The sequence below is a fragment of the Mirounga leonina genome, unplaced genomic scaffold (assembly GCF_011800145.1).
Source record: "Mirounga leonina isolate KUSES-001 unplaced genomic scaffold, KU_Mleo_1.0 Mir_418, whole genome shotgun sequence".
Taxonomy (NCBI): Eukaryota; Metazoa; Chordata; class Mammalia; order Carnivora; family Phocidae; genus Mirounga; species Mirounga leonina.
In genome coordinates this window covers 12,230,744-12,243,608 of record NW_023270739.1, presented here as the reverse complement: position 1 = coordinate 12,243,608, position 12,865 = coordinate 12,230,744, and the positions used below count along the sequence as shown (strand labels likewise).

At 38.0% G+C, this 12,865-nt stretch overlaps 1 protein-coding gene and 1 long non-coding RNA gene across 8 annotated transcripts in view; one reads left to right on the top strand and one right to left on the bottom strand.

Annotated features, from left to right (window-relative positions):
• Nucleotides 1-12,865, bottom strand: part of LOC117998777 — a 170,951-nt gene that overhangs the window by 79,920 nt on the left and 78,166 nt on the right. The window lies entirely within an intron of this gene.
• Nucleotides 1-12,865, top strand: part of RIC8B (RIC8 guanine nucleotide exchange factor B) — a 98,765-nt gene that overhangs the window by 80,024 nt on the left and 5,876 nt on the right. The window contains exons 9-12 of one of the 7 annotated variants that reach the window (XR_004676075.1): nucleotides 2,952-3,071; nucleotides 6,236-6,319; nucleotides 10,537-10,675; nucleotides 11,328-11,504. The exons of 1 other annotated variant lie outside the window; for it this stretch is intronic. Coding sequence is in view for 3 of the 6 variants with exons in the window: in XM_034987663.1 (XP_034843554.1) it covers nucleotides 2,952-3,071; nucleotides 6,236-6,275 (160 nt within the window). In the remaining 3 variants the exon portion in view is untranslated. Of the gene's footprint in view, nucleotides 1-2,951; nucleotides 3,072-6,235; nucleotides 8,666-10,536; nucleotides 10,676-11,327; nucleotides 11,505-12,865 lie in introns of those variants that run through there. 5 more of the 7 variants (XR_004676076.1, XR_004676077.1, XM_034987663.1 and 2 more) reach the window with 5 other exon arrangements.

The window sequence follows — 12,865 nt, the reverse complement described above, 5'->3', positions numbered from 1 at the left end:
CTATACTATTTGAGGTTCTATAAAGGTGGCAAGTGATTGGTCAACTGAAAATAATCTACTTTATGAAACCTCACATCATTGTTACAGTGACTTATTTGTTTCCTCTTCCTCTCTGGGTAGGGAAACCACAGGAGTCTGGTTTGAAGTGGGGAGCAGGAGGGGAGACAATTTCCAAGTCTGCCTCCTGACCCCAAGCACATTGGCATTTTTCCTATGAGTGGCACAGTTCAGTGCCCCAGCTTGTGTTTTCTGTGATATTGTGTACATTCTTCTGCATACTGGGGGCGGGGGGTATTGCATGAGTAAAGGATGGTAAATTCTTACTCTGTAAGAATGAATTTCTGCCTACTGCTTTTATGCTCAGTGAGCAAAGGATTTTGTGACTTTAGTAGCTAATTTCGGAGCAAGTCATTAAATCATTTCGGCAGCAGAGGACTTGAGGTCAGCTTGTGGAAAATGGACATCATTTCTATTAAGCCCTTTAAAGAACCAAAGAAAGAATCAAATGTGCCCTGATTCAGAAATTCATGTCCTGACTTTACATTGTGGATACCACAGAGCTTACCAGTGTATCCTCCTGACACATTTTTCCCCCCAAGGCAAATGATGGCTTGTGCTAATGTCATTATATTCTAAAACAGTCTGTGGATCTGATTTCTTAAATCACCCCTCCACTAAACTTGAGAAGAGGCGCCTTCTCTCAAGAGACAAATCGAACATGTTTTACATAGTTAATACATCTACCTTCCCTTGTACTTTATTCTAGGCCTGATTTCCTTTGTCTGCTTGGGAAGTAGTATGTTCCTATAATAAGTACCTTTACTAATTCATTTATAAGACTCGTTTTTCGAATTTAGCAGGTGGCAGAAAGTAAACCAGTGAAATGTTCTGTTGTGATAAGCCTAAAAGCAAATAATAGATGGGTGGTGGAATTACATTTTCAGTGTGGCATCTGGATACATCTTTAAAATGCTGTAGTTCTCTGAAGCCTTGTCTAGGTTCCATTTGTTCTTGACTTTGGGAACTATGATGACCCCATTTCAGTGTATTTGTTAATGACCACTAACTAGAGGCCTTTTTCTCTTCTATTATGAGCACCTAAAAAACAAAACAAAACAAAAACAAAAAGAGGGAATAGTAGCACACAATGAGTGTCTGAAGTTGGCACTCCAGCCCTGTGTGGTTCTTAACCTCACTGTGTATCAAAATCACCAGGAAAATAAAATACATAGATTTAGTTGGTCTCAGGTGAGGCCTAAGCCTTTTCTTTAAAGTTTACCAAGTGATTCTAATGTGCAGCCTAAGCTAAGAATGACTGACAAGCCTGTGAGTTTTCAGACTATTTCCCAGAGTTCCTAAAAGTACCTCAGGGGCAAACTTAAGAGGAAGCAAGTAAGTACAAACATAAGGGGCTTTAGGCCTCCACTTTGCTTGACCACCCCATCCCCTCTTCTGCTTGAGCAGTTCCACTTTGTCTATTTTATATATGGGCTTTCTGTGTAGATTTCATTTGTTTAAAAAAAGGCAGGGAGAGGTGGATGGGTCGATCCACTGCTTTGAAGAAAAAAAAAGTTTTTTAATCATGGCTGTAGACGTAGGTCTTAAGCAAGACTGTTAAAACAGATGTTTTAGATCTGGCTTTTGAGGATGCTGAGCACTGAGTCCTACCACAAAAATGTGAATATCATGTACCCCCTGAGGAATGTAGAAAAAGAAAAGGAAATCTTTTAATAATAGATAATAGTACCTAGTAACCTAGCCCTTTTACTACTCAAATGAGAAATCCCTGGTCAGTAAAGAAAGTTAATCTGCCCAAGTCAAAGTCTAAAGCGGGGCTTGCAAGCTAGCCTCCAGAGGACCTATTTGATCACAAGGTCTTTGTTTTGGCCCACAGGATTCTACCTCCTGCCACTTTAGACTGGTACTGTCCTCAAGTTTACTCCAGTCCCCAACACTCCACACTATTTATGGTTGACCAGTTCACTCATTCGCTTATCCTGCAGGCCTGGCCACTGAAAGCATTTGTGTTTGTAGACCCTAGAAAGCAATTTATTAGCAATTTGCTGTTTGTTTTTAATGATCAAATGAAATATCCCTGCAAACTGTCCATACTTGGCTGAAACAAAATGCCGTAACCTCTTGTCTACTTTTCCAGAAAGATGTTTAAGTTATAGATATTTAGCAGCCATTGAAGAATTTTCTTTCATCTCCTTTAAAAAAAAAAAAGTGTGGCTTTCATCTAAGAGGATAGCTTGTTTGGTATTAGAACTTCGTACAAAGTTTATGGGACATACACATTTTAAGTACTTTATTATTTCCAGAAAGTCAGATGGTATACCTGTCTCTTGGTAGGCTAGATTTCATTCTTTTTTTTTTTTAATCTAGGTCAGATCAAATCTAATTAAAATTGTTCTTCTGCTTTATCTTTTATTATTTGAACACTCACTGCCTTCTGTGGTCTCACTAATGGACTAATTTCCTGAGATGATAAATCGGCATGCTTTCATTTTCAGATTTCAGCCTCTCTGCCATCATTTTTCCAGTTTTTTTGACACATGTGTTTTATGCTGTATCACAAAATGGATTTCTCCTACTCTGAAATCATTTGTCCCCTTAAATTAATAAACTATGCATCCAAGGATATTTATCCTAACGGCACCAATCAAATTTCATATTTTTAAAAAGCAGCCATGCCTTTAAAAAAAACAAAGTTGGCAAGTCAGCTATTGGTTTTTTTTTTTAAAGTAAAACTACCACCCATTTCCCAAAGCAAATTAGTAGAAGAAGCAAATTTTTTAAAATTCCTATAGTAATTCTATACTACAAAATTGCTATTATTGCCAATTTTTGGCTATTATACTCTTTCTTATTACAACTTACAACTTGGACCAGAAAGTATAGAAAGAGCATAATTTTAAAACATACAGCATAACTTTTTTTTCTTTTTGTAGCATTAATCTTATCACTGGTCATTTAGAGGAACCAATGCCAAATCCCATAGATGAAATGACAGAAGAACAAAAAGAATATGAAGCCATGAAACTTGTCAACATGCTTGATAAACTTTCCAGGTATTGTATTCCCATCCATTTTCTGCTTGGTTTCTAAAAATGTTCTATTTCTTTGTCTCTCTTACTGAGAGTTATCATGGAACAGCAACTCTGGAAATCCATGTTAATTGGAACAGGGTGGCCCGGGCAGCAGTAGGTCAGATCTCTCTTGGCTACCATGGTTTTTCTACATGTGCCGCTTCTGGATGTGCATTCTTAAACATTTAAACTCTCAAAGCTAGGACAGTAACTACTAGATCACTGTGATATTTAACCAACTAACCTCCCTGTCTTCAAAAAGATGCTATGAGTTAGGTTCAATGATTTTGCTGCTGCTTGTATTTTTTGTTTTAGTCTGTTTTGGTTTTTGTTCCAAATCATTATGCTTTTTTTTTCCCCCCCTCATTTTTGATGTGCAAGTTGGCAATTCTGTCTTTTTGGGTTGCTGCTGATACCAAGAATTCTAAAATGTCATGCACCCAACAGGAAAAAGTGAAAAGGAATAGCTCAAATTAAGGGTTTTCTGAAAGCAAGTGCTTATATTAATTAGGGGTTCTAAAGCCAATCTCCCCTTCCCTTCTTGCTTCACACCGCCTTCCCTTCCGGAAATAGCCAGTCTTGAAAATACTTAAGTCAAATATATACTAATCAGCAACTAGTCATCTTGGAGGGGTTACTAGAAAATATTAATTCCTTTCACACTTGCCTGAATCGCTCTATTTTCTAGTCATACATTGAGTCCCTGTCTCCTTTAAGCCATCTTGAGTGAGTGCTTCTGTGTGTTGGGGCAGCTGCCACTTAAAGGTGTATTTCTTCTGAGCATCTCCTTTTTCACAGCAACTATGTAAAGGCTAGTATCCCTCAGTCAGAAGAATCCAGGGAAAGCCAGAAAGCCAACCATTATAGGGAAGGGTGGTACAAAGAAACAAATAGAGGTTAAGGCACAGCAGGAGGCTGACTGACATGGGGAGTATGACAAGTACAGGGAGACACGGCAGAGTCTGAGCTTTTTTCAAATGATGCTGGGAATGTGGTAGTAGTTATATAGAAATAAACAGCTTCATCATCTAGATCACATCCACAAAGCTAGTATGACTAGAATTTAGTGACTTCCAGCTAGTCCTTTTGAATTTCCATCCTTTCCCAAAGAGGTTAGAATCTACAGCTAACTATGCTCACAATCTTCAAATGACCTTTGTTTGCAAATGACATTCTCCATACCTTCATAGAGAACTGACATGTTCCTTTACCGAAGGAATTACAGTCAAAGAGAAGATACTGTTGGCAAACGTACAGGAAGCAGAATTACAAGCTCTGAATGAATATATAAACGTAAGATTTGTGCTTGGCTACTTCTGAAAGGATCTGATGTAGCTAATGAAACAGTGGTGCAAGTATAAAAGTTAGGATGAGAACCAACAGAGTCCATCTAGTAGAAGCTGGAGAGGGAAGTGTTAATAAGGACCTATGTGGAGCATATCAGTGTGTTAGGACAGTAAACAAGTTTCATAAATTTCACTCCAATAATAGGAGTCCTTAAAAGAGAACACAGATGCTGTTCAACTGCCTATATCCCTGAATGAGTAAACTCCAAACTAGGAAAGTGGGAGATGGGGGAAAGACTGCCTAAAATAATACAGTATAACCCAGGTACTTGACTTACTGAAAGAGATAAGATCATTTCATAAGGCATCCCTATACAAGGGACAGAAAACGGTGCTAGGGCCTTCTTTTAATCCCAGGGGAATCCACATATTCTAGAAGCTGCCAACAAATAAATACACAAATGTCAAGTTTGAAATATCCAAGCTTCCACTTGATTTAAACTATGCCTCAAAGAAAATGTGTACTCATCCAGAAACACCCAGAAGATGCCCAACTCAATCTGAAGGTGATACTGATTTTTGCACGAATAAAACAGAGCAAATATGTCTTGTGTTGGCTTTGATGGTACCGATTTTGCCATTAAAATTGAAGCTAAAGGCAACTTTAAAAATAGTCCTAAATCACAGATTTTTTGCATGACGTGTGGTGGGTTTTTTACATTGTCTGCCTTTGTGTGTGTGCTTTCTAACATTTGCTCTCACTAATAATCAATGACAAAACTGTATGGAGATCAGCAGTGGGCATTCCAAAGCAGGAATGCAAAGAATGAAGCCATTCTTTATGCGTCTTATATGTTTGTCTTAAGTTTCTTCTCTCTCTTCACTGTTGATTTTTGGTTTTTGGTTTTTTTGAGGTAGAGGAGATGGCATAGAGCTAAAGGAGACTAAGTTCAGTACAATTCAGGGAACATTTATTAAGCAGCTACTCTGTGCAAGGCACTGTGCTAGGAAGATGAGGGAGATTCAGAGAATGTGACAGGCTCTGCCTTTGGAAAACTCACATTCTAGTGAAGGAAATGGCTATAATCTGTTCTAAAATACAAGGTAGATGGAAATAATGACAAAATAAGGTCTATGTTAAACTGTAAACACCCAGGAAAAGGAGCAGTTCATTCTGTCTGGATGAATCAGGGACGATTTCACAGGGAAGATAGCATTTGTGCTGATTCTTGAAGTTTAAAAGGTATTTAATAGATAAGTGGAGAAATGACCGTTCATTCCAAGTAGAGGGAAATCTACTCCTGTCAGTAAGATAAACCTTTGGTATTCATATACTGCATCTTTCTTACAAAAAGCTCAGGTTGTTTTATCATTATTTGATTAATATAATCTGTTATCAGATTTCTATTTGGGGGAATCCCAAAGAATTGCCCCAAACATTTCCAAACGTGATAATCCATTTCAACAGTTTACAAAACACTTCCACATACATTCTCTTTCTAGCTTCATACCAAAGTGAGACTAGGAACTTCATTTTCCAGAACTCAAGACCTTTGCTCTGTCCACTGTGCTACTGTGTCTGTCTGTTAGAGTCAGTGTTTGCCAGAACACTTCCTAATCATTCTCTTCAGCATTGTGGTACTGGTTAGTTCCCTCAGCTGTCACTCTGAGGATGTTCTTCATCCCACCAAGTCTTTATTGTGCTAAGAGTGTACTGTAGCTTTGTCTGATTAACTTTTCTTCTCAAAAATGAAATCCTTTTCTCCTGGGCCTGAATTGAAAGGCATGTGAGTAAAGGCTAGATTGGAGGTGACGTGGCCAATGAATGGACACTAGACACTTCCTTTTTTCCATCCATAGGAGAGCAGATGTGAAGGACCTGCACCAGGATGGTGGTTAGCAACAGTGGCCCGTGCCAAAGCACTTACCAAAGTGATGACTAAGGTTGGTCATGCCAAGTACTGTTACTGAGCCTGGTGTAGGGTACAGATGTCATCTACTACCAGAACTATAAAACCACCAATGCAAAAATTAAAGTTACATTTCCACTTTGCCTCCATGCTGGGCATAGCGACTGCTGCAAGGAGCTCACTACCTTGGCAGCTTTATCGTAGCTCTATTTCCAAGGACACCGGAGAGATTCATGCTCAAACATTTTCTTCCCATTGAATACCAAATGACTTAGTAGTATTCCTAGTGAGTGTGTGTGTGTGTGTGTGTGTGTGTGTGTGTGTGTATAAGGATTGTATTTGTGACAGATGTAGGTAAGGGGATTGGCAGTGGACCTGGAGGTCATGAGAGTTTGAAAATAATCTGAACCCTATAAATCCCATCATGTCTAGCTAGTACAGTGCCTTGTACCCTGTGGTTCCTCTAGTGTGTGATGATGAAATAATGAGCACAGCTGATCCCCACATCTATAGGCCAGTTTTTTGCTCTATAAAATAGCCTACATGGTTTAAGACTTTATACCTTTGTCAGTTCCATTTCTTGGCCAGATATGATAAAATTCAAGGCTGGAAAGGAATTCCATAAAGGTACTTTGGCCCATGACTGACTCATTTAAATATTGGGGCACATAATTTCTTTAAAGTGATCATTGTAATATATATCATAAGCATTAAGGCCTGAGGCACGAGATTAAAAATGTTCAATGAAGCTTTCTATGTGAGAGCAGAGGTGAAAGAGGGGATGAAATTTGCCTCCCTTTCCACCTCCTCTTTCCTTCTTTGAATTGGAAAAAAAATAAGCCCCCTCAACTTAAGTGGGAGATTAGAATGGGGACTGTGTGGTTAAGCAACTCCAGTGGGTCTCATACAATTGCGTTCGCCTTAGCTACAGCATATAGCTCATGTATAATAACGCAGCCTCCTCCAGAAGAAGGGAGAAAGGATTGATTGGCTTAAGCTTAAACTAACCAAAGGAAATATTTCAAGTTTCAGTTTTGTTTTGACTTTTCTAATCCCCTTTAGTTCCTTAATTGGAACCAGGCACTGATTAATCTTCTACTGCCATCCCTCCCCACCCCCCCACCCCACCCCAGTCACATTTAACAAGGTACATTGCCGTTTTGCTTATACATTCCATCAGAATCTAAAATTTACATTTAATTGTTTTCCCATTTCTTCCTTATCTATTATATTTATATATATATTTGCCAGCCATTGTGCAGTATTTGGGACATGGCTTTCTTAATAGATGCAGGTTCCAAATATGGGAATAGTTCCCTTTAACCCAGAGATTATTTTTAGACTTACTAAAGCTGGGATGGGCTGACTGAGAATATGTAATTTTTTTCCCTATGAATAAGTTACTCTGCTTACAAAAATATCAGCAACTGTGATCACACCCACCTTTATGATAAGTTAGTCAAGGACATGTTTTTCAGGTATGTTTCAGAAGCATCCAATTTGTAAAGCATTGTGAGATCTATTGTAGGTACAAAAGTGTAAAGATCTTAATTGTTTATATCAGAAAATCTTTTAGATCTGTGCTGTCCAATACAGTAACCACAAGCCATATAGGACTACTGAGCACTTGAAATGCGGTTAGTCTGAATTGGGATGTCCTATAAGGGTTAAATACTCAGGCTTTCAAAAACTCAGTATAAAAAGAAAAATATAAAATATCTCAATTGTTTAATATGGATTTTATGTTGAAATAATATTTTTAATATACTGGGTTAGCAAAATATATGAAAATCAATTTTACCTATCTTTTTCAATCTGGCTACTAGAACAGTTAATATTACGTCTGTGGCTTGCATTTGTAGCTTACATTATATTTACGTGTGGCAGCACTATTCTGCATTGTTAAAGTACACTGTAAGGTTGCCTGGAAGTTCAATTAAGGGAACTTGGATCCGGTTAAATTAATATACCCTTAAAGTAGCAAGGGAGGATTAATTTGAGAAACTTGATATTGTGTATCTTTAGGTTATAGAGGGCCCTTCCACTGGCTAGACACCTCTAAGTAGGATGTCATATGACCTTTGTATTGCCTGTTGGTAGTCACTGTTCTTTAACCTCAGTAGTAGGAATGACTACTTTGAGCTCTTAGTTTAAGCACTAGCTGAAATGGCTTCTATCTGTTAGAGAAACATCAAGTAAGAATAATGTCCCCTGTCTGTTTACAGGTGCTCTTAGTTACCTTCCTTCAACTTTTAAGTCTTTCTAATTGGGGAAAGCATGTAAGAACTTCTATTTCTCCTGCTTTATTCAACAGTGTCAGTTGGCATGCTGATCTCTTATTAATATTTATTTTGCTAATTTAGACAACAGGATAGAAAAATTCTGTAGAAAAATTACCAAGAAATAAGAATACTTTCACTTTAGTTTTAGGATAAAACTAAATTTGATTCTTTAGCACTGTCCCTAACCTCTTTCTACATATTTTTTTAACCATGCTGTTTAATGTGAGGTAGGTAACAAATTTTTAGAAGCTTTGCATGTGATCTTCTAACAGAAACAAGGATAAAAGACTAATATTTATATAGTGCTTTCAAGTTTAAAAAGCGCTTCCATATACATATGATCTCTAATGATCGGTGAAGCAGCCCTCTGAATTAGATAGGGCAAGGAGTGTTTCACTGAAGAATAAATGGGACCAATCATTAAGTGACTGACCCAAGATCAGGCATATCTTGGTTAATGACATAGTCAAGACTCAGTTCTCAGTCTTAAGACTCCAGATCTTACGTTATTTTGAAAAAATGACCAACAGCTCTCAAAAATGTGTCAGTCTGATTTTAAAAAAGATGTTCTAAATTTTAAGAAAATGCAAAGCATGAAGACAGACGGTAAGCGTATTTACCGGAGAAGAGAATTAAGATTTGGAAGACATGCATTCCTGCTTTTTCATTCCATAGTTGAGGTCTTCTCAAAGATCAGGTGAGGTGCTAAAATAAATAGTTTATATCAAACACACACACACACACACACACCTTTATATGAAGGAAACCAGTAAAATTGCTATGACTCTGTGTTAATATGAGTTATTTCAATTATTTTAAAAAGAATGATTACAGGTATTCTAACAAATTCTTATATTTAATGCAATCACATTAAGAAAATCTAACTTTAAAAAGGCTTCCCAGTGGCACTATTTAGGCAACTGCCAATTACCTTTATAAAGTAGAAAGTAGTCCAAAGTAGTGGACAATATGCCATATCCATTTGTCATGGAAATATTTTTATGCTACATATTAACCTTCCTAATTGTACCGAGTCCCAAAGCACAATGGTGAGGTCTGAGGGAAGATCTCAGAATTGTTTTGAAAGAGGCAGCCTGAAGACCTCAAATTTGCTATAGAAAAGCCACCATACCCCTCCAAATGTACTGGGTTAGTGGCTTAGTGAAAGATCAGTGTACCCAGTCAGCACTAGGAAGCCATTAGATGGGAAATCATGAAAGATGAAGGATCAGGGTCCAAGCCCAAAGGACATTCTTGCCCAGCATGTAACTGAACATGTTAAGCAATGGCCAAAGTTATAATATTTTTCTATGAGAAAAAGGGGTTATAAACACTTGTAAGCATATCAACAAGCTATTAGGTAGTCCACTGTACTTCGGTGGATTATGGACTGTTCCAGTGATGCTGAAATCTTGAAATAAGATGCCCTCTCAGACTTGGAATTAGAGCAGATTACAGAGCTGCTTTCTCCGGGCTAGCACAGGCTCCATTCTAGCAGGCATTTTTGGAAAAGCTCTGTGTTCATTAAAAATGTTTTATTTATTTACCAGTTTCTCATCCTATCTTTCACATGTATGAAATGGCTAATTTAAAATGTGAGGGTTCTTTTTTTCCAAGCCAACCTTACATTAAGAGCAGGAATCCCTGTGCCACAGAAATGGTTCCCAATTATCCCGTCTTGGGTTTTGTTATACATTGTACAGAAGTCAACAAAACAAGTATGTAACAGAACCTGCCTAAATAGCAGCCGCCCTCATTAGAAACAGAGAATTAATCAGGGGGCGATTGAAGGAAGCAATGCCTCACAGGTTTCCCCCTTTCTTCTTTTCTAATCATAGAACAAAATATATTACATAAAAGGATCGGAACTATTATGCAGTACTCAATTAGAGGGAGGTGAATAGGTCTCTAACATGCTGTTTTATCAAAAGAGCAGACTGGTGTTTGCATGACTGTTGTTTCATTACAGACCCTGTCATTAATTCCATGTGTCAATACTGCCCTGTAGTACACAGAGCAGACAAGAAAGAAGAGCCCTTGAAAACAAGGGAATGATTTTTGAGTCGTTATCAAGCTAAGTGGCAAGCGGGAAGCTGAAACTCGTATAGGTAAATTCGAAGGGACTCTTGGGAGATCTGCAAGTGGGAAACAAGAATGCATTTTACCAACTGCTTAATTATGTCCTGTTTTTCAACAAGTACACTTGAATTGAATGCTTTGTTTGTATTGCACAAAAACATGTGCTGTGGGCAAGAGTATTCTCTTGCTTCCAGGTCAAGTAAGGTGTTTTATACACATATACATCTGGCCTATTCTATAATGTGCGATTGGGTATGTTAGTACTGAGCCCCAATATTGCACTGTCATTTCTGGGGGAAAGACTTACTTACATAGGAACCAGAAGCCCTAAGAAATGGAACCTTCTCTAAGGTTCTGAGAAATTATGTAAGCCCAGGCATCCCAGAGGACCACCCTTACAGGGAAATGGTGGCTCAGGAAAATGTTAAAATATATCTGGGGGAAGAAAAAAAAAATTTTAAATATGGTATAAATCCCATAATCTCCCCCCCCCCCCCCCCCCGCCAAATCTTAAAGTATTTTTTGGTTTCCATTAGCAGTCCCAAGGGTTAGGCTGGGGCAAAATAGGGTTTCCTTTCTTGGACGTGCTTTATCTATGTCCTCGTGCCTGGCCAAGCCCTTATAGATTATGGTTCCTTATCGTTTAGTAAGATCAAATTTCTAAATGATGTTTCGTTCCAGTTGAACATTCTTGGAGGCTTATCTCTTCCCTGGCCAGATGCCTGATCAGATGAGAAGCCCGCCATGATACTGTCACAGTGCCTAGAATGGGCTCTTTATCCAGTAGACATCACTGTACTTTTTGATGATAACGAGGGCAGTCTTAACTTGTGTTAAGGCCTGTGTATAGCATTAAAGGTAAGTATGAAGGAGTTGTTGCTATGTGAATATCTTAATCCTGATGCACATTTCAATATACAGTATCTCCGTTTAACCATGATGTACATATTATCTGACACCTAGCCATCCTTTTTAGATGTGACCTTCATATATTTAGGGCCAGTAACTCTTCATGAAATGGCCGGCTTAGTGAGGGCCATGACTGAATTTAGATCCTTCCTTGTAACACTTGCCATTGCTTTGATTTACTTTTGTAATCATTCTAATCATCTGCCAGTAGTTTTGCAGAAAGGATTTCCGGTCTTGGTGTCGGTCAGTTACAGGTAGGATGCTATGTTTGACTCTTAGTTTTAGAATATATATCTTGATTAGAAACAAAGGCTTAGCAGTATTGAGTTTTAGTGTCTTAAAAACCTAGCAGCTTTTTAAATAGAACAAAATTACTTAGTAGCCTAATATTTAGACTCTTAGAATAGAATCTTGGGGATCATCTTGTCCAACCCCTTCATTTTATAGATGGGTAGACTCAAGCCCTGAGAAGGAAATGACTTGCCCAAGGACACCCAGCAAGTTAGAGGAAGATCTGAGACTAGAATCTAGACCTCCCGATGCCCCAGAATGTAAGAAACTGAGTCTACACCAGTTAGTGGTTGGGAATTCCAGGCTGTGTGGTACAAAGGGGGCCTGACTTCTGCTGCACTGTCAGAATGTCTAATGACATTGACTCATCAGGGAAATAATAATTAAAATACTATAAGGATTCTTGACAAATGGTTCTCTACCATTCTCCATTTATGCCATGACCAATGTATTATAGCTTCTTAATAAGCATTTACTGAGCACTTACTGTATGTCCCCAGCCTATACTAGATACTGCAGATCACAGTTAGATAAGACATGGACTCTGCCCTCAAGTTGCTCACAGTCTAGCAGAGAACAAGAAATCCTTGGAAAGCATTATGCAGAATTTCCTGTAGAAGGCTAATATCTTTCCTAACTTTGTAGATCTTGATGATGAAAATGAATTTTCTACCCAGAGATCTAGCTTTTCTCTTGATCATGGTTTATTTATTAGGAGTCCCATAAAACACTATACATTCCCTTTCTGTGAAAGTACAAGATAACATCAAGTGCAACTCAGTTTAGTCCATAAACACTTACACAGGATCTGCTGTTGGCAAGGCGTTGTGCTAGACACATAGGGGTATGAAAATTGAATACTTATAGCATAGAACATTTTCTTTTTCATGTCAGGGCAATACTGTTTCATAGCTTTCAAACTTTGTAATGAGAGTTATTTTTAATAAATATTTAGATGAAATAGAAGACAAAAATATCTCTGTAACTATAATCCAGACCTGTCAGCCTAGGATTTCAAA